The sequence below is a fragment of the Bidens hawaiensis genome, unplaced genomic scaffold (genome assembly GCF_021521415.1).
Source record: "Bidens hawaiensis isolate Kalapana, Puna unplaced genomic scaffold, B.hawaiensis_p1.1 tig00042887_1, whole genome shotgun sequence".
In the NCBI taxonomy this organism is placed as follows: domain Eukaryota; kingdom Viridiplantae; phylum Streptophyta; class Magnoliopsida; order Asterales; family Asteraceae; genus Bidens; species Bidens hawaiensis.
The window spans coordinates 76,358-98,432 of NW_027505807.1; the positions used below are offsets into that span (position 1 = coordinate 76,358).

The 22,075-nt window shown below is 35.0% G+C and overlaps 2 protein-coding genes across 2 annotated transcripts; both read right to left on the bottom strand.

Annotated features, from left to right (window-relative positions):
- Positions 1-4,760, bottom strand: LOC143615418 (E3 ubiquitin-protein ligase RSL1-like). Its single transcript, XM_077088543.1, has 3 exons — positions 4,285-4,760; positions 2,731-2,868; positions 1-191 (listed from the first exon to the last, which is right to left on the bottom strand). Exons 1-3 carry the CDS (start codon positions 4,758-4,760, stop codon positions 17-19), a joined length of 789 nt encoding a protein of 262 aa, XP_076944658.1. The 3' UTR covers positions 1-16.
- Positions 4,761-11,339: 6,579 nt separating this feature from the next.
- LOC143615420 (V-type proton ATPase subunit a2-like) lies at positions 11,340-21,828 on the bottom strand. The gene is made up of 18 exons (XM_077088544.1): positions 21,676-21,828; positions 19,977-20,021; positions 17,769-17,891; positions 17,565-17,672; positions 16,807-16,917; positions 16,308-16,481; positions 16,021-16,158; positions 15,785-15,892; positions 15,559-15,666; positions 14,883-15,031; positions 14,496-14,649; positions 13,984-14,144; positions 13,697-13,903; positions 13,383-13,566; positions 12,803-12,886; positions 12,519-12,712; positions 12,330-12,389; positions 11,340-11,782 (listed from the first exon to the last, which is right to left on the bottom strand). Exons 1-18 carry the CDS (start codon positions 21,826-21,828, stop codon positions 11,578-11,580), a joined length of 2,466 nt encoding a protein of 821 aa, XP_076944659.1. The 3' UTR covers positions 11,340-11,577.
- Positions 21,829-22,075: the final 247 nt, after the last annotated feature.

A 22,075-nucleotide genomic window follows, 5' to 3' on the forward strand; every position in this document is an offset into this window, starting at 1 on the left:
TGACGAGTGAGTGCGGTTAATGGTGTTGATTCTTTCTTGTTATAGCTGTAAATAGAAGAAAGAATGGCCATACTACCAGCATCACTATGCAGAGATGAAACACCCACATGCAAATCGTTGACGATCGTCGGCAATTGCACCAGTGGTGATCAACCTTTTTACCACATTTGTAGCAAAACTCAATTCCGCATCTGTGAAAATAATGTCGATTCGAAATCATAATTAGCTTCTTCGAGATCAGTGAATAATAATAATAGTAATAGTAATAATAATAATAATAATAATAATAACAACAACAACAATAATAACAATAATAATCAACATATGAATGTTTAACATAAGGAATTTAGAATAAGCAACTAGAAGCTCGAACTAGGGCGATATAAATGAGCTCAAGCCTGAGCTCAAACCTCAAGTAAGCTTATCTGGTAAAGAGCCCGGGCCCGAGCTTCACTTATCGAGCTAGTTCGCAAGCCTAAACGAGCCTGTTATTTAAATAATTATTATATAGTATATTTAATATACTTATATAACTATTATTATTTTATACATTAAATTATAAGCATGGGTAAATACTAAACAGAATATATTGCTATACAAAAAATTTTATACTACTAAATATATAAAAAAAATTAAATGTATATAAACTAATTAGTTAATTGAGGAACGAGTTGAGCCCAAACAAGGCGCGAGCGTGAAAAACCTACTCATACGCCGAGCTTGAGCTTTAGAAGACAGCTCAAAATGAGCCGAGCTCGAGCATAGGTGAGTTCAGATTCAGATTGACTCGTTTAAACTCTTACTTAGGGTGTAGCTTTTGGGAGCTTAAAGCTTTTAGTTTTTTTTTAAAAAATCATGTCTTATAAAGAAAAATCCGTGTTTGGATGTGTGACTTGGTAGCTTTTATGTTTAAACAAAAAGCACCTAAACAAATTGAAGTGACTTTTTAGAAAAAACTTCTAGCATATTGTTACTTTTGCCAAACATATCCTTAGTGTTTTGGGTAAACTTGTCTACACAACTTTAGTTTTTTTAATTATTTTATAAAAATTAAAAAAATAGCTTATGATCTTGTATATACCATAGGGGTGCAAACGAGCCAAGCTACTCGAGATCGGCTCGTTAAAAAGCTCGATCGAGCCGAGCTTAATCGAGCCTGAGCCTGAGCTCGAGCCTAAAAGTAAGCTCGTTTAATAAACGAGCCCGAGCCCGAGCTTCACTTATCAAGCTCGCCGGATCGCGAGCCTAAACGAGCCTGTCATTTATATAATTTTTTAAAATATATATTTAATAATTATTAATTAATATATATATATAAGAAAAAGTAAATAAAAATAACTAAATAATATATATTATTTTATATATAAAATAATAATAGAAAAATATTTAAAAATAATTATATTTATATAAAAAATAATTGATAAATAGTAAACGAGCCAAGCCCGAGCCGAGCTCGAGTTTAAAAATCTACTCACGAGCCGAGCTCGAGCTTTGAAAATAGAGCTCAAAACGAGCCAAGCTCGAGCTCGGGCTCGGCTCATTTGCACCCTAAATTATACCAAAACACACCTCTTAAAATAGTGTTTAGAAATGGGAAATGACCAAAACAGACAAGGACTTCAAAGCTTATTATACGCCAAATAAACAACTTACAAAAAGGATTTTAGTTTTTTTTTTAAGTTTATAAGCTAATAAATAATAGATAAACAATTTCAACAAGCAAATCCCAAAACACCTCAATAATCTTAAACTTCAAACTCTCAAAATGTAGAACAATACGTATGTAAAACGTGACGTTTCAATGTAGATATGCAACTGATATTAGCTATGATCAGTTACCGTAAGATTCCCGAAAAAACAATTTTTTTTCTAATTGTGGAATAGAGTTAGGCTAGCAAATTAAATATGTCATTCTTTGATTAGTAAATCAAGAAACAGCATATGATGCAAACTTTCCTCTTACTTCACCTATAACCCTACCTAAGCTAAGAAAGATGCCCAATATCATATTACTTTCTTTAAAAAAAATAAGATAGAATTTGCAACTTTTAGGTTGTTAACCATCAAATTTTATTACTACAAAATTATACACTTTCTTGAAATTTTAGATCCATTTTGCATCTTTTGGTATGTTAACCATCAAATGTAAAGAAAAATTTCATGTTCAAAAGATGCCCAAAATAAAATATTTTCTTGATATAAATATTAATAAAAATTTGCATTTTGTTAGCATGTTGATAATCAATTCTATCATCTATAATAATCTATGTAATTGATATCACCGATATATTGGTGCGGTTATCGGTCCCTTGGTAAAATATCGGTCATAATATCATAATATCGACGATATTGACCGATATGACATTTGACCGATATATCACCAATATTCCGGTTCAATGCTAGTGTTTTAAGTCTTAATCAGTTCCTACTTGCTACGATTGTTAGTGTTTTACAAGTTGCAAAAGGTTAATTTGTTAATGGTATGAGAGTATACTGAGTTATTAGTGTTAAATTGCTATATACATAAATTTTACATGATATTAAAATTACTGATATCCCGCCGATATCTCACAGAATAACCGATATCTCAAATATCGGTCCTTGACCAATATCCGATATTTTTCGGCATTAACTACTTAGATAATAATAATAATAATAATAATAATAACATATGAAACAAAATAACTGAATCTTGATCAATTTGCTCTGATTTAAAGAAATGAGAATTACCTGCATCTAACAATAGCACAACCTTTAACAAGCTCAACACAATGTTGACACGTAGGGCACCGCATCCACTGTTTCCTCTCTGACAAAACCCCAAAAGCGATGTCGTTTTGATCCCTCATCTCCCCACTCTCTTCACACCTGTAACAAGGGGTGTCCATGAAACTGATAAAAAACTGATCCAAAACAAAAACCGATAAAAACAGTTTAGTTTTATGTTTTCGTAAAAACTGAACTTGCGGTTTGGTTTTGGTTTGTATGCAATAAAAACCGAAATATATGCACCAAACCGAATTCTAAGATTTTCATTTTTTATATTTTAAGTTATTTATAAGAATTAGTATATGTAAGTTAAATATTATAACCGAAATGTATAATAATCAAACAGTTAATGATTAACAAAATGAATTATTCCCAAATTCATTATTTTGAGCCAAACCTTTTTTTTTCGTCCCAAATATTATAACCGAACCGAAACCAAACTAAACAGCTTTCAAGACTTTCAAAACTCGAAGTCTCGGTTTTTCTCCCGTTTCATTCCAAACCCGAACCAAACCAAACCGAGCCGTCACAAATCATAACCGAAAAAACTGAAACTTAACGGTTTTCACCAACCAAAGTTTCGGCTTTTATTCAGTTTCATCCCAAACCTGACCCAAACCAAACCGACCCTAAAACAAAACCAAACAGTTTAAAAAAATTTCAAAAACCAAAGTTTCGGTTTTTGCTCAGCTTTAGCCCAAACCAAACCAAAAACCAAAACTTCCAAAATTTTCAAAACCGAAGTTTCAGTTTTTGGTCCGATTTTAGCCCAAAACCAAAAACTGAAAAACCAAAACTAAACAGCTTTCAAAAATTACAAACTCGGCTTTTAGTCCGGTTTTATACCAAAACAGACTCAAACCAAACCAAAACTAAACAGTTTTCAAAAATTACAAAATCGGTTTTAGCTCAAAACATACTCAAACCGAACCGAAACGAAGCCCAAAAGTTTCGGTTTCTGGTTCTGTCTTTGTCTTACCCCAAACCGAACCCGAACCAAAAACTGAAAAACCGAAATTAAACGGTTTTCAAAATTTACAGAATCATTTTGAGGCCCGATTTTAACCGACTCAAACCAATCCAAAACCAAACATTTTTCAAAAACTCAAAACCCGAATTTTCAGTTTTTCACCCGTTTCATCCCAACCCGAACCGAAACCAAACCCCGAAGTTTCGTTTTTTCTCCCGTTTCATCCCAAAACAACCCAAACCGATAATTCCGCACCCGAGCCAAAACCAAACAGTTTTTAAAAATTTCAAACCCCGAAATTCTTGTTTTTCTCCCGTTCCATCCCAAACCCACCCCAACCCAACCCAAACCGATCATTCCGCACCCGAGCCAAAACCAAACAGTTTTCAAAAATTTCAAAACCCAAAATTCCAGTTTTTCTCCTGTTTCATCCCAAACCCGACCCAAACCAAACCAAACATTTTCCAAAATTCCCAACACCAAAGTTTCAATTTTCTCCCGTTCCATCCCAACCCCGCCCCAACCTGATCCCTCCACTCCCGTACCTGTACCCCGCATGCCACGGCACCTTACACCGAAAACAAAACTGCTTCTTACAATTCGGACACACACACTTCTTCAAACTCCCCCCATTCCCACACTCATTCACCACCACCACCGAACACTCCCGGTTCGGGCAATACACCCGGTCCAACCCCAACACTGTCTTCTCACACAACACATCACACCATTTCTCAAACACCACCCCAATCTTCTCCCGGCAACTCACCGCCTCCAGCCACTGCTCACACCCCACCGCCGGACACTTTATATCACACACGTTGTCCTGCAGCTTCACCTGTATGTACTTGATCACACAGTCTGTGCAGAATGGGTGCACGCATTTGTTGCTGTTTTTGAATTTGGTGTTCGGGTGGGTTATGGGTTCGATGCAGATTTCGCAGGTGGATGGTATTGATGGGTCGGATTCGGGTTGTGAATCGGGTTGTGGGTGTTTGAATTTGGGGGTTGTGTTGCCCATTGATTGGATTGGATTGGATTGGATTGGATTGGATTGGATTGGGTTGAATTGATGAAATTGGTTACATGAAGAGTGAAATTGGAAGAAATTGAAGGTTTAATGGGAAGAATTTAGGGTTTGTGTGGTGTTTTTGAAGGAGACTTTACGACTCTTTTGAGACTAAAAGGAGTGTGAAACTGTGAATTGGGTTTTTGTTTGGAAATTATTATTATTATTATTATTATTATTATTATTATTGGATAACCGTTTCGGGATAAGATTATCAACTCGTATCGTTCTTTCGATTAAAAGCCATAAAACATCGGTTTGAAACTCGGGAAAAAACATAACGACGTTAAGTGTTTTTTTAAATGAACCGATGGTAGTGATTTTTAAAGTTGAGATTATTATCGGCCAATACACAAAAGTTGGGATTATTTATTTCCGATTTGTCTTATTATTATTATTTAGAACGACGAGTTTTTTTGTTTGTAAGACTGTGAGGTTACTATACTCTCCAATTTGAAGAGGCTCGTTGCTTCACTCTGGTCAAACTATGTTATCTTAACCGGGTCTACAATAGCTTCAGAGTTTTAGCTCGAGCAGGGAAACCATACAGCTGGCTACCACAAGAGCAGAACTCCCTAACGTAACACATGACAGTTGGGTTTGTGCTCGGAAAATGAGTTTAATACTATTGTTGCTGTTGTATGGTGTTTTTAATTGTTTATGTGAAAAATTCTATTAATAATTTTTTTAAATGGCCAACAAATCTTTTAAATTGGTTAGTGACTAAATTTATTATATAGGTGTATTTTTGTATTTATATAGAGTTATTATATAGGAAACTTAAAAGAAACTAATCACAAACAACTCCTGGACACTAATATTTAATATCACACGCGTTGTCGGATTCGGGTTGTGGGTATTCAGGTTGTGGATCGGGTTGTGGGTGTTTGAATTTGGGGGTTGTGTTGCCCATTGATTGGATTGAATTGAATTGAATTGAATTGATGAAATTGGTTACATTTAAAGTGAAATTGGAGTGAATTGAAGATGAAATTGGAGGGGAAATTGAAGGGGAAACTTAAAAGGGATGAATTAGGGTTTGATTTGAAAGTGACTTTACGACTCTTGCAGGCTTTTGAGTCCAAAAGGAGTGTGAAATTGTGAATTGGGTTTTTGCTCGGAAAATGGGATTATTATTATTATTATTATTATTATTATTATTATTATTATTAGTAGTAGTAGTAGGAGGGGTGTTTATCGAATCGAATTAACGAATTTTCAAGTTAATCGAATCGAATAGTCTAAATTATTTATTTTTTTGCTACCATTTGTATTTGTGAATAAAAGTTGAACTATTTGATTCAAATAATTATTTTCAAGTTAATCGAATCGAATAATCCGAATAATTTATTATTATTATTATTTGCCAATGAGCTGGCTGGTGGAATGGTATAAGAAAAACTTGGTGTTTTATGTGACCCATTTTTTTTTATGTCCTTAACATTTAGTTTCATGTGCATCATGATGTGGTGTATTTGCCTTTTGATCTGGGAAAACATTCGCTTAAGGCCAATGCCCCTAAACACTCGTCCAATGTGAGATAAAACTCATTCAGTTCAAGGATCCAACTAATTAATGACTGAATGACACCAACTCGCCTAGTCTTTCATTCTCACCTTGGTGCCACGTAAACTAAATAACTTAGTCGGAAATCGAATATGGGTCAAAAACATAACAGTATTGATAATAATTAATAAATAATATGGTCGTTTAAAAATTATAAGAAAAAATTAATTTAAGAATGAGATTAATTAAAAAAAATATATGAATAAAGAAGAACTGACAAAAGTATAAGTGTTCTTTAAATAACCAAAAAATCCGTGAAATAAATATGGGTCAAAAAATAATAGTATTGATAATAATTAATAAATAATATGGTCGTTTGAAAATTATAAGAAAAAATTGATTTAAGAATAAGATTAATTAAAAGAAATATATAAATAAAAAAGAACTGACAAAAGTATAAGTGTTCTTTAAATAACCAAAAGATACGTGAAAGAAAGAATGTCGCATAAAATAGTATTTTGTGCTTTAATAGTATTAATAATTAATTGCATTAACTATTGGACAATAAAAATTGTACTTTTTAAATTTGATATTTTGGTGCATTATAATATAGGGGATAATATTGATAAATTACAAAGAAATTAACAAATTTAAAAAGTTAAAAAAGAGTGGTGTGTTTGGCCTTTGTGTTGTTGCATATACAACATTTGTGGTTGGGTTTTACGAGATGGTATTATGTCATTTTTTTTCAAAGATAAATTATCACATTCACAATAAATGTCCGATGACAAGTTGATCTGATATGTGAAGCTAATGATTCCTTCTCTCAACACTGAAGGAACTGTTGTAAAAGGTTGAAATCGTAAAGCTTTGACTACTACAGGGGTGGTTACTGCTTGTAACCGAGGTAAAGAAGTCACCACTCCATGTATAGTTTCTTCGATTTTATCTTCAGATCCATAATATACTGCATCGGCCATTGTGAGATCCAAACGTGGTTTGATTTGTTTAACAGTGGATGGCCCTAATAAAGAGTTAGAAAAACTCGACCAATAATGATATTAAAGGAGTGATCGTTTATTGTACCAAGAGTGTGAAAATACATGATCTCACAAAGTATAAATTATTTACTTTCTATTGCTTAACCCTAATCTTTCTAAGAACATTCACAACGGGTTCTCTAAAATATGCGAGTGAATACTCTATTTTTTAAAGTGTGGTTGTAAGTAGTTGTGGGTAGAGATGAGAGAAAATGTTATTGTTCATGAGTAAATTTAAAGAAACGCTGTTCATACTCTATAATTTTTTTAATATTTGTTGAATATAGTTAAGTGGAGGATGGAGAAAAGGTAACGAATTAATGAAATTATATAGATGGAGATAAAGAACCTGTCAGGAATGTCTAAGGTACAAGGTATTTATAATTGGAGGGAACCCCTACCAATGAATTGATAGTGACTTCTCTTCTTTCATTTGGGGGAATTCATTCACATTCTTTTTGTCTCATGCCACCTCACTGGGATGGTCCCTTCTCATAATCATTTTGTTTCGAAGGATTTGGTGAAGGTCTCTATGATGTCTTCCGCCGTAAGTTTTCATACGTTTTCAATTAGAAAGAAGTTTAACAAATCAAAAGTTGAAAAAGAGTGAAGAGCGCGATCACATAATTTGTCTTGTCGCGTTTTGAACAAATGATACAACTAGTCATACAATTATCGTAGTTTTATACTTAAATTAAAATGGTTTTTGCTTTACTTTCACAACATGTTTAACTAGAAATAGGGCTTGAAAACCTTAGCCAAACAACTTCTTGACTGTGATTATGATGTTTAATTTTTATTGTTAGGTGTTCCTTTGAGTCAATAATCAATATTATCACTCATAATCTATATAATATAAATAACAACTATGGTGTCGCAATTGCTTTGATTGGGCCATGTGGCGAAATATTGTTGGGCCATGTCATTTGTATTTTTTAGCTTCGGTATCGTAACAAATGTAAACGAAAACTGATGGACTTCGCGTCGACTCACCGCCACAATGTCTGTGACCGACAAAGATCAGGTTTTACCAACACCCAGCAAATACTAACTCATCGGCGTAGCACCGACTAAATTCGCGTAGAGTCACTGTGTTTGGTTTTAGTTCCAGTAACCTAACAAACGTAACGAAAACTGACCGGTTGCCGATTTTATTTTAGTTCCGGCACTGCAAACCGACTGAATTTGCGTAGACTGGCTTGCCTCAATGCCCGGGATCGACAACGGCCAAGTATTACCAATGCTCGAGTTTACCAACCGACGCCACCCTATTGGTCCACCGCAAGTTATAAATTTTTTTGTTTTATTTTTTGTTTTAGTTCTGGTACAATTACGAACGTAACTGAAACCGACTGCATTCGCATCGACTTATCATCTCAACGCTTGGGTATTACGCCGGGTAAATCACTAGTTCACTATATAATTGAATCTTGCTACTTTCAACACTATAGTGTGATTTATAAGCAAAAGGACCATAGAGTACAAAGAAATATTGTTAAATTAATAAATCCGTATTTGCATTTTGTACATTGTTCCTGAGTGAGATGAGACATTAATTTGGTACCAGAACTGTGTATTTTGCACATTAAAATATTGGCACCTTGTACATGTTTAAATTTTATAAGTATTATTATAATAATATAAGGTAGCACAACATTACTTGTTTATAAAGTTGCACATGAATGGACAAAGAAATATTGGTTGTTGTTGGGTAAATAGTACATAAAGTTCACATGATTTAGGTGGATTTTCATTCTAGGTTAAACATATGATTTTTTAATAGTTTAGGAAGTAAGACTATTCGTATCCAAAACGTCCCAAAAAGCCAAAACTCCCCTCATCTTCTGTCTCCAATCTCCATTAGTCCCCTCCTTCTTCTGGTTCCACCTCCTTCCAACTTTAACGTTTTGCACACAACGTTAAGAGAAATTTCGGCCAAAATGCCCCAAAACGCAAGGAGTATGTGTTCTCGACGTTTTGGGTGCATTTTCCCCTCCAAAACGTCACAACTAACTCTCCCCGTGACGGTTGGTCTAACACAAGTTTGTTTACATTTATAACTTTTAGTCATGTTAATTATTGTGCATTCGTACAAAACTATAGTATTTTCGTGAACTCGTATATCCATTTGACCTTTTCATATTGTCGCTTGTTGTCATATTCATTTAAGTTAGCAGCTATCACCACTTTGGTGGGGGTGGTCAGAAGGTTTTCCTTAAGGTTTCTTTTTTGGGGGTCTCAGGTGTAATTTTGACTCATGTGCACGATCTATTTACCGTAGAGGTGCACAGAATACCCGGTTCCTACCCGTACCCGACCCTCGGGTACGGCTTGGTATAGTTTTCTCCCCGAAACCTGAACTGACACGGACCCGCCGGAACCAAAACCGGAATACCCGGCCAAAACTTGACCCGAAACTATCCGGAAAACTTGGTCAAATACCCGACTATACCCGGAACCAGTTCCTATTCGACCTGGTTTTGACTTTTGTTGGCCATACCCGGAACCGGTTCCTGAAAATACCCGGTTTGTGCACCTCTAGTTTACCAACTAAGCTCAATACGAAACAAACAGTACTCTACGAACTCTAATACTAGTAACGACCCGCTAAGAACAACATGATGAGATCCAAAAGAACCTAAAGGATGTAATGTAGCAACATAAGACTTGAAAGAATACAGAATCTTGAATGTTTGGATGATCAACAGTTAAAGAGAACAAATGTTTTTCAACCCTAATCAGTTTCAAAACCAACTTTTATAAAAGGTATATTCATGAACCAACAAGCCCTATTACTTTTTACATTAAATATAAAGGAGTTCCTTCAAATACAAGTATCCACAACAGCATCCACCAACCTTTTATTATCACCCTTAAATCCTAAAACTTGAATATTTCTAATTATTATCTATCTTAATTGAGTTGATATTTCTAAAACCTATACTCAAAAAAGGTTAGGCCATTGTACACTATTGGTCAGGTATAAGTGTATTACACAGGTGGACATGTTTGATTATACAAGATTTTCAGGAGTTCTAAGGCTGGTTGTCGTGGAGCATTAAGCCACACCATGGGTCAGTATAACGCAGGTGAATATGCTTGATTATACAAGATCTTTGGGAATTCTAAGGCTGGTCGTTGTGGAGCCTTAAGCCCACTTGGCAGATGAGGTGGCTTAGCTTTTGTAGGTTGCCGGCATTAAGCAGCTTTAAACACCATGCCAAAGCGGCATTTCCAGGCGTTAAGGGGCGGGGTTATGGTTGCCAGCATTGTGTTAACAATGGATGGATGGTTTGATTAGGGGCGGCGTTAAGGTGGGTTGCGACATGGTGGGGGTTAACACCGGCTACGTCAACCCACAATGGTGTTGATAATGTGGTTTCCAACCATGACATTAACAATTGTCAAGTTTCAACCAAACACAACGTAAATACTAAAATACATATTTTACTATTCATCATGTTATAATCGTTATTATTATATAAGAAAAGGCAAAGTAGAAAGTTTAAAACCTTCTATTTTGGCCGCTAAAAGTTTAAAACCAAAGTTAAAAACTTTTAAATTTTCAACTTTGACCACCTAAGTTTCACGCATTTATACTTTTGACATAAGAATTTTAACATTTTAACTTTGTTTACAAAACTTTTATTTTGACGGTAGCATAATGGACCGGCTCAATACCAACAACCGAGTTACCGGCCATGTCCCCGCCACAGCACGCCGGTTAAAGCATATATAAAGAGAGGGTTATAATTCTACCTGATTCTTCCACGAGGCAACCGGCATAGGACTAGGGTTCATTTGCGAATCAAGTTCGAGCTGTAGCAAAGCGTTGGGTCTTCAACGTGCTACGATTCCCCTGATCCCGTTGGTTAACATGATAGTGACGGATCTGGTGGATTCCCGCATTCAAACACTAAAGTACTAAACTACCACCAAATTTATTAACACACATCATAAGAATTTTGGCACGTCTAGTTGTATATCCGAGTACAAACATATAAATTAAATACACGCAGTTTAAAACAGTATGTTCCCAACCCCTCCATAACATCACCGACAAAAGAATAAACAAAATACAGAGCTGTGAAATCTCACTCTTGCCCTCTACGGCACATCGTCGTTTTATTTACTAACAGGGGCCAAAAGGGAAAGATTAAAATATCACATTATGCAAATATGGGGACGGGGCGACCTTGTTGCTTAAAATATGGTCTAATAGTTTATTCATCGTCGTCTCTGAGTAATGCAAAGGAGAAAGGGTGGAACTTGTAACCGTCACCCTCGTAAAACTTGTTTTGAAATTCGACCCAGTGAAGCCTTAATGCGTGCAAGAAGGCGCTTAGAGTTTCCATCACGAGTAACACACCGACCGTTGCAAAAATAAACACGATTAAACCAATGATAAGGATGATGACATTGTTGTACCTGCACGTTTACAAAACTATGTTATGATGATAATCTAAGCTTGAAATAAATACACGAGTTCACTTTGGATGATTTTGACCCGTTTTCAGTTTTGCATTTATTTTTTTAAGCCTCACCTATTTGATATGACCCGTAAAAATATAAAGAAAATAGCGCTGGGAATAAAAAGAATAATAAATAATTACCTCCAAAATTTTGGAAAAAAATTTAAAGAAAGATAATGAATTAATAATTAAGTTTTTCATCAGAAAAAAAAATACATAGACGTGCTTTTTAAGTAGAATAATGCCAGAACCACATAAAACACTTTTGTCTTTTTCGTTTTAACAGTAGTACATGACAGGGTTACATAAAACTACGTACGTGCACATTATGCGGTTCTCGCGGTTATTACATAAAGTGATTCTGTATTAAACGTGCCCCTATCTTTATCGTTCAGGGAAATAAAGTAATAAACTATGTCTAACGTTCCCTAATTTTTAACATACGATAAATCATATCGACCATTAGTTGGATAAAGTATAGACTAAAAAGAAGGTTAACGTACCCCCAAGCAAGAAGAAGAACCTTCTCATAGAACACGGTTGACAACTCTGAATGTGCCAAGCTGAAAAAAAGAGAGACTCTTGCATTATTAGTGTCGATATTATTACATAACCATTGCGAAAACGGGTGTCATAGGTTTTTTTCTCTTTGACCAATATGATTGGTTTAATTCACAATATGTGTAGCATACCTAAGTGCCCATAGACGAAGATACGAAGCCGTATTTGATACCGCCCCGAGTACAAATTCAATCGTATGAATGAGTTGATGAACAAATACTTCACTGAACTCAAATTCTTCATGATCATGAGAATCATGATTTGCTTCCACTTGCAATGACTCGTCTTCGCCTTCAAGAGGTGTGTAGGAGACGCCTTGGTGTCTCTAAGGTCATGAAAACAAAATAATAAATTAAGAAAAAATAGAAAAGTTTCATATGAATGTGTGTGCACGGAAGGAAACAAATTGGTATACCCTGTTGTGTTGTGCCTTTAAAATGAAGGGCTTAGGTAGCAGCATCCACGGAACAGCAATCAAGGCTAGTAGTAGCAACGTAATCTGTTAATGTAACAATTTGTATTATTAATTCAGCAATACCAATGCATCATACATGCAAATATGAAATTATATTTGTATTAATAAGACGGCTTATTATAAAGTTGTATACACTAAAAGTACACTTTGCACGTCTTTTGACTGGTTGGACCTGTTCACTATTTTTTTTATTTTGGCGCATTTGACCAGTTAAAGATAAAGCATATACATGTAATATTAGGTCTGTAAATGAACCGAACGTTCGGTGAACTGTTCGTGAACCGTACGGCGATCTCAACCTCTAGGCTCTGCCGATTCCATTTGTGTTCGTGAACCGTTCGTCAGCACATTCATTTCCTTAATGAACGAACACGGACATAAAATCTCATTCAGTAAGTGTTCGTGAACATATTATTTCCTTAACAAACGAACATGAACAAGGCCTTGTTCGTGTTCGTTCGGTTCATTTACAGCCCTATGTAATAACATTATTCTTATGTATCACGAGGAAAAAACAAACCTGAACAGTTTTCTGGTTAGGAAAAAGCTGATTTTCACCGAGATCATCAGTAGGACCAAGGAACATGTATATCATTACATGGTACAAATCAGCTTGTGAACCAGTGCACCATTTCACAATGATGAGTAGCGAAAGGTATCCAAACAAACCATTCAAAAAGATCATTTGAGGAATAAATTGAAACCTGAAAAATTAAAGTAATATATCATTCAATAATATTGTATATGCACGCATTCTATGCATTTATTTGAAGCAAAGAAAGTTGATAATATTATCATTGGCGTATGATAGGATATTAACATAAAAAAACTTACCAAATATTTACAGCATTCCCAAAGTATAACGCGTTGAAGAAACTCATTATTATTCCAAGGTTCATCTGTGTTACACCAAGAAGAATTGACATTTTCATCTTCAATGAGTTGAGAAATGGCAACTCACTTCGACTACCGTGCCACGCAGGGTCCACACCAAATGGGTATGTATCCCTTCCTTTTATTAAACCTATTGTGGTAGCTTCACTGCAGACGGATTGGGTAACAGGTCAAAACATGTTTGGGTTTAAACAGGCTATTTTTAATTGTTATTCAAACGTGAGTACCTGCAAGCAGCATCACGGCATACGTATGCTGAAGGACTAAATAGCTCAAACGGAACCGAGAAGAACTCATTATAGATCAACCCCGTGTAGATTGAGAAGAGTGACATCAGCAATATAACATAACGACCCCCAAAGGTCATTTCCATAATGTCTCCAAGCTTCTGCATTCACCAAAAAAACATAGCGATACTAGTAAAAGTTGTCGAAATGAGGTGGCCTGCTAATATCGGAAACAAAGTGTAAGTTGGTTTCTATTTTGCCTATAATCTTAAGTTGGTCTGCTAAACATTGGAAAAAGTATTTCATGTGGTTTGTCCATTAAAGAATTAAGAATGGAAGATCAATTAAATTAGGTCAACTGGTCAAGACGATGAGAAAGAATTAAGAAAGGAAACAACTAGAAAATTCTCATCGGTTATATTCATATAGCAATTCATGTCAAATACATGGCAGAAAAGGGATTCTAATCAGTTAAATTAGATCAACTGGTCAAGACGACGAGAACAAATTACCTGAGAGGAGAATTTCTTTTCCTTGACTATCAAATATAAAGTTGCAAGCAGCAGGCATATACCATGGCCCCAATCACCAAACATTACAGCAAACAGAAATGGGAATGTAACAACAGTAAACACTCCAGGATTTGCTTCTTGGTACTTGGCAACGCTGCAGTAACAGCAGATTAAATACTGGCCAGTATGTAAAATCACAAGGAAACAACTAAAAAAATCTCATTGGTTATATTCATATAACAATTCATGTCAAATACATAGCAGAAAGCGATTCTGATCAGTTTCAAGTTTATCTTGTTAGAAAATGTGTTGTACTATATATACAGATATAAACAAAACCATATTCATGATAACTAAGAGCCAATGAATAAGTAAAGTAATGCTTACCCGTATGCATCAACGATTGTTTGAAAGGAATCAGTAAACTTGTTGGTTCGGAAAAAGGTTGGAGGCATCTCTTTTGTGTGCAAAACCTGGAATATGGCACCAACTTGTGAGTTTGAATCTATTGTTGCCTGCTCCAGTGCATCTTGAATCTGCAAAAACAAGATAGATAATACTTGGATTAAAAATTTTAGATGCCAAAATTTAATCCACATAAAGCTGAGACTGATGAAATGCTAATCTGGCAAAACATTAAGTACTTTGAAATGAGATATACCATAAACAGAAAAATGTTTATCCGTCCAAGCCCCCCCCCCCCCCCCCCCTTTCTTATTTTCTTACTATAAACGAATAAACGAGATGGGGGATCAGGTGAGTTGGATAACAGGTCTAACGGGCCATGTCTGGTTGTGTTGATCCAGTAGCATTTTTTTGCCTATTTTTTATACTAGATAATTAATGTGTTGGCCGTGATCAAAAAATATATAATCACAATGATAATCTGAAATTTTGAATTAGAGGACTTAAAAGGTTGAATAGCATACATTAAAAATACTTTTAACCTGTTTAACCACTTCTCCTTTTAGCTAAAACTTTTCATTTGACCATTTTGAGATAAAACATGACCAGAAATATACCGATTCATTACATAAAACAAAAGGATGAAAAACATAAGGACCTGTTCGGTTGCATATATGGGACTCCATCCTTCAGCCACAAGACACTTCTTTGTCACATCAATGCTGAGCATATTTAAAGTGTGATAAATAGACTTCTCTCTCCGCACCTGAAAGACGCAATAAAAATGACGTTAAGTGATCAAAACATATAAAGGTCATAAAGGCATGTGCTGTCAATAATGATCACAAACACAGTAAGCAAGTGATTCCATCACAAACACATACCAGAAGACTCCACGGTTCATATTGTTCTCCAATTGTTTGTAGCAGATTGCCACGGTGTAGAAGGCCAGCATCTATTGTTGTCTTTATCTCAGATATCTTCCCAGACACCTAAAAGTGTAAATTTCAATGATCAGTATCATATGACCAAAAAGACAAGCACCAAAATCTAGAGTAAGAATGCCTTGTATGCACATAACAGAAATAACTAATGATGAAGGTTGTAAGTTGTAACATACCTCAGTTATTGATTGTTCTTGTTTGACAAGATCTTCTACAAAAGGGTAACGATTTGCCCCAAAAGCTTCACATATTTTAAGGATTTTGCTTTTTGCTCTTTCTCCAGAAAAGAAAACCAGAAATACATTTTTCTCAACCTGTACCGTGGTAGACACATGCTAACATCCGTGAGAGTGGAACTTAATCAATATTCTTAATGCAATGAAATAAACTTAAATCACATTCCAGAGTGCAAATCAACCTAATTCAATTAAAATTAATGTCAAATAAAAAATACACTATTAACCTTCTCTCCCGAGCTAGGATCAACAACAGCTTCATCCAAAGCAGCCTGCTCCAAAAAGACATTGCCCCTTGTAGCACGGAATAGAATTCTTTCAAAAGCCAAAGCTTTTGCTTTAGGCACAAGACCAGCAAGAAACCCTAATTTAACTTGTTTCCCTTGGTCGGATTTCGATTCCTACATATAATAATCAGAAATAACCCATTTAAGTGCAAATAAACACACTTGATAACAAAAATAAGATAAATAATTTCATATCATGATCTGTACTTGATTGGTCAGAAGAGGAGTTTCCAAAGATTCTTCGGGAGCCTGATCTGATGCAGCTTCTCTATGCTGAGCTACAGCACTGGTTTGTGCAGATTTGAAAAACTCTCCAGCCTGGGGAACAGTTTGAATAATACCAAATGTAAATATTGGCGAGGCGAAAGAGATCAGGCACACACACACACACATACAGGGGAAAGTTAACATATAAATAATTTCATATCATGATCTGTACTTGATTGGTCAGAAGAGGAGTTTCCAAAGATTCTTCGGGAGCCTGATCTGATGCAGCTTCTCTATGCTGAGCTACAGCACTGGTTTGTGCAGATTTGAAAAACTCTCCAGCCTGGGGAACAGTTTGAATAATACCAAATGTAAATATTGGCGAGGCGAAAGAGATCAGGCACACACACACACACATACAGGGGAAAGTTAACATACAAATTTAACGTGCTAACTGTGCTAATCAAGTAGTGTAATGATATATACAAGTAGTGTAACTATGTAATTGCATCGTAGTGTAATTACACACACACACACGTGTGTGTGTGTGTATTGGATATGTGTGTGCACGCACATACATGAAGCCCTCAAAGGCTGTATATTATTGTAATGGAACTTTATATATGCTGTTAGAATAAGTTTTACAGAAAATTATTAAAGCCGGTGTTTTAGATCGGCTGCACATTGCATCCAGGTGAAACTTGAATCACCAAATTAAACAAAAACAATTGGTAAACATCAATTTCGTAAACCCATTTTTTATTTGTAGTAATAATAACAAAAATAATAGCTAAAATAGATACAATACCTATAATAATAAAAAAAAATAGTTACAATAGTAGTAATAGTAGTAATAAGAATTAAAAACAATAATACATCACATGACTTTGGTAAAACGAATGCCATGAAAATTGGTCAACGAAAAGTCAAAGAGAACTCCTTGAAATCTTACTGCCACCAGCCTATAAGAGAATAACTAGTGTTATGTACCTTCTGTAAAACAAGTTTATATTCTACAAGCTCATTATATCCACGCTCCAACTTTTCACTATTTGAATTTATTTCAATCAGCTCGGCCTCAAGATCTCCAAGTTTTACCTATAAAATAGCCATCATTGAAAACTTATCAATCTTAGCCTCATTCAGGATTTGTTTCCCTCCACTTACATCAAAATTTAATTAACTCATATATACCTCTAGGTCATCCAGACTAATATCACCTTTTGTTTCAGTTAAAACCGAGGGTGTGAAACCCGCCTTTGACATTTGATCTTTGAAGTACCGTAACTTCCGTGCCATCTCTCCACATCTTTTAATCTTCATAATTAGAGCAAGTTAATTTGTGATCTCACTAATAAAAACTACAGGTAACTAAAACACAAAACTCTTGAGTTTAATTAATATGTTCTGTAAAATATGCTCACATAGAGAACTAGTAGCAGGCAGTGATGTACTTGACAACCAGTCATACAAACTGTGAACTCTCTCTCCAAAATTGAAATATAACTTAACAAAATTTTATACACGATAAAGCATATCCCTAGTAAAATATAAATACTGTACTTTGGAAGTATTGAAAATGTAATCAAGCAGTACTGCATTAGATGGTAGTAAACAACAAACTCCCAACATGCATCATTTTAGAAAACATTGAGCATTTATCTTTATTCTGTTACCAAGAAAATAGAACAGTGAAGCAGATATTACAGTTGTCATGGAGTGATACGTTCAGTGGCGGATCCAGAAATTTTCGTTAGGGTGGGCACAAAATGGATAGGGTAAAAAACGGGTCGGGTCAAAGAGAACTGGGCCGACCAACCATTTTTGAAGGCCCATAGTTGAATGAACTTTTGGGGCAAGTGAGAGGGTAAACTGGTATTTTCGGATCAATGCATTATTGCGACCTTCAGTAACGGAGCAAGAAACTTTTAATTGGTGAGTCACGATATACTTTTTGTTTGTATATGCTTCACGAGTCGATAATAATCGGAGGGTCACAAATTAACTTTTCAAAAAACTCATTTTTACATATAATGTTATTTATATTTTTTTTTTGACAAACTAAAATTATTTATCAAACCAAATAATATAATTGCTATAAAATTATGAAGTACAACATAAAAAGAGAAAGCTCATACTAGATGATATAAATATATTAAACAAAGTTAATAAAATGACAAAAATAAAACTATTAGGTCCTTAATCATAGATACTAAGAGAGAGAGGCGTATGAACTATTAATAAGATAATAAACTAGATAAAAGAAAAACAATATAATAAGATAATAGTGGGCCTTTTAATCTTACAATACTAATAAAAAAAAATGTTAAAGCTTAGGTGTCAAGCACACATTTCACCTAATTCCTAATCTCTCATCTCATTCATTCTAGCTATTAATGGGTCATGGATCAAAGCCATTTTATCAAATGGGTTATATCAAATGGGTTATAACATAGTGTGGATTATATTCATTATTGAATCAAATGTCATTTTCATACCTAATGTTTGACCAACTACACAACTTTAGTATATTTTCTTTTAAATTTCTTGCAAATCAACACCTGGTGTTTCCAAAATAATGCTATTTTAGTACTTTTCGTTAACCCTGTCTGTTTTTTCCATTAAGTCTACATTAAATTAATTCACAGATATTTTGATAATCACAACTGAAATAACAGACCTTATTTATCTTTATCATTTGACAAAACCCGTGTAATACACGGGTTCAAAAGCTAGTTAAATAATAATCCAGCATGCATAACTCGAAGAAATAAAAAAAAGTATATTCTGCAGTTTTCATATTTCCAATTCTCTCTCGTTTTCACACTAGTTCAACAGTGTCGCCAGACCACTTCCGCAGGTCGATACTCTCTGTAAATCCGTGATGATGTTAACCGACGGTGGGCACGGACTGGCAGCGTACGGTGGGCATGGACTGCTTGTTGAGGCATAATATACTAAAAGCGTACTCCCAAACGCGACACTCCGGCAACCGGACGGTGGGCACCGGCCCACCGTAGTGATGCCATGAATCCGCCTCTGGATACGTTTATAACTAAATGCATTATTCATAACTCAAGAAGTGCTCAAGTTTCTGATGTGGTTTCATATCAAGCTATTCATAGAAATGCATGCAATAACTTTATTTGGAGATTTCTACAAAACCATGTGTTAACTTAAGAAAACCATTCATGGAACCCTAACTTCAAATTGATAGAACATTTTTTTTTTAATTAGAGCAAATTACATGCCATCACTTGCACGGATGAGCTATGACAGTTGTAATATCTATTGTCATGATACTATCTGAACTTACACAAGATAGATCTTATCTTTACTTATGAAACACGATATAATCATAAAGGGTGTGTTAAAGCATAGAGAGGAATATAAACTATTCACCTGAGCAGCATACGTCCGTTGGAAAGGGCTTTTTTCTGCATTCAACTGCAAAAACCAATGAAAGAAATATTAAAAGGAACTTAGTAATATAAGAGTCAAGAGGATATCAGTGTAAAAAGGCAAAGCAAAAAAGGAAACATTTTCAACCAAGTCAGGTGGAACCTATAGGAACACTACAGAAATGTTTTTAAATATAAATATTAAAAACTAAATTGCAGTCTTCATGCTTCTTATCTTTCCATATAAATAAACATGATCTTTTTAATCAAACTCACCTTATCAGTCTCATCACCTAAGCCCTTCACATTAAGAACTAACTTATGTCTAGTTGAAATTTTCAATAGCTAACTCATTGCATATGACAGGTTATAATAATAACTGAAAAAGTGTAAAGTTAATTGTCCTTCTATGATAACTATAAACACCAGAACTCAAAGGATACAAACTATAGCCTCTTGATCTAGTCCTACGAACGAATTCAGTTCACAATACATAAGAATATACATATCTGTTTATGCAAAGATAATCTAAGTGACTCATACCAGATTTAGAATGCATAATAACATTGTTTAACCTATCATATTTCCTCAAGAACTCTAAATGCTACTTCAGTTTTATAGCACTATGATCTTACTCTAGGAACGATACAGTTCAAATACATGATTGAAAACATACAGTCTCGTTAAAGCAGAAATCTAAGCAGATAGAACTAGGGGTGCAAAACAAGCCGAGCCACTTGCGAGCTACTCGAGATCAAATTTATAAAAAGCTCAAGGCTTGTCAAGCCCGAGCTGAGATCAAACCTCATATAAAGCTCGTTTAGTTATCAAGCCCCAACCCGAGCCTGAGCTTGAGCCTTGTATGGAAAGATCGTTTAGGCTCGTCGAGCCTTAACAAGTCTAATGTATTCTTAAGGTTTTAACTCTTTTGGACTTATATATATTAATTTCACACTGCATGGCCAAGCTCAAGCCAAGCCTAGGCTCATTAAGGTTTTTCTCAAAATATAAAAAAAAAATGTAAAACTAATTTATAAATAATAAACGAGTCAAGCTCAAGCTTAAAAAACGACTCACGATCCGAGCTCAAGGTTTAGAAAAAAAAAGCACAAAATTAGCCAAGCTCGAGCTCTCATAAGTCAAAGTGAACCTAGTTTCGTCAATCAATCAACAACTCATGGCACGAACAATCAAATTCTCCTCAACTAATCAAATCAAAACAACCTAACTACATCAAATCAACAACGTTCAACTCCACACTACTATACACAACCTAATTCACCAAATAATCAACACAATTACACCTACTACAATCAATAATTAGCGTGCGAAGATACAGAACAAGTACGTATATATAAAATTAAATAGAAATGTATATAAATAAATCTATATATAATAAACGAGCCGACCTCAAGTTTGAAAACACAACTCAAAAGCTGAGCTCGAGCTTTAGAAAAAGAGCTCGAAACAAGCCAAGCTCAAGCCTAGTTTCGTCGATCAATCAACAACTCCCGGCATGAACATTCAAATTCTCCTCAACTAATCAAATCGAAACCACTATAAAACCCTAACTACATCAAATCAACAACGTTCAACTCTACACTACTATACACAACCTAATTCACCAAAATATCAACACAACTACACCTACTACAATCAATAACTAAACCGCAGAGATAAAAAAAACAAGAAGTACGTACATCTTTGAACTGAATTAGACCTATATCTCCGAGATAAGAAGCAGTCAAGTGCGCAGATTCAATCGGAATGATGATTTGAACTAACTGCATCGGCTCTGACCGGAATAGATCCATCGGCGGACAACAACCGCCACCGCCACCGTGATTCGCCATCGGTTGTAACTGATTATTCCGTTAAGACTTCTGTTAGGAATTATGATTGGCGTTTATGTGTTAGTGTTAGATATATTCATATATAGCTTATCAAATCATATATGCTGTTGGTAGAGCAGTCAGTCACGTTAGTCACGTTATTTTGTTTTTCTTCTCGAATTCTCCGGGATTATTATCTTTTCTTTTTTCCTTTTTTTCTCATTTCGGTCTCCGGACATAAACAGGGTTGCAAACGAGTCGAGCTGCT

Bases quoted from the DNA above. Each gene is read 5' to 3' on its own strand.
- LOC143615420 (XM_077088544.1), bottom strand. From the start codon at position 21,828: ATGGCGAATCACGGTGGCGGTGGCGGTTGTTGTCCGCCGATGGATCTA. The intron at 16,159-16,307 runs GTTAATAGTGTA...ACCACGGTACAG, and splicing joins ATCCTAGCTCGGGAGAGAAG to GTTGAGAAAAATGTATTTCT. The intron at 13,567-13,696 runs GTAAGTTTTTTT...TTAATTTTTCAG, and splicing joins GGGAATGCTGTAAATATTTG to GTTTCAATTTATTCCTCAAA.
- LOC143615418 (XM_077088543.1), bottom strand. From the start codon at position 4,760: ATGGGCAACACAACCCCCAAATTCAAACACCCACAACCCGATTCACAA. The intron at 2,869-4,284 runs GTACGGGAGTGG...CCCTTGTTACAG, and splicing joins CCGTGGCATGCGGGGTACAG to GTGTGAAGAGAGTGGGGAGA. The intron at 192-2,730 runs GTAATTCTCATT...TTATTTTCACAG, and splicing joins TGTGCTATTGTTAGATGCAG to ATGCGGAATTGAGTTTTGCT.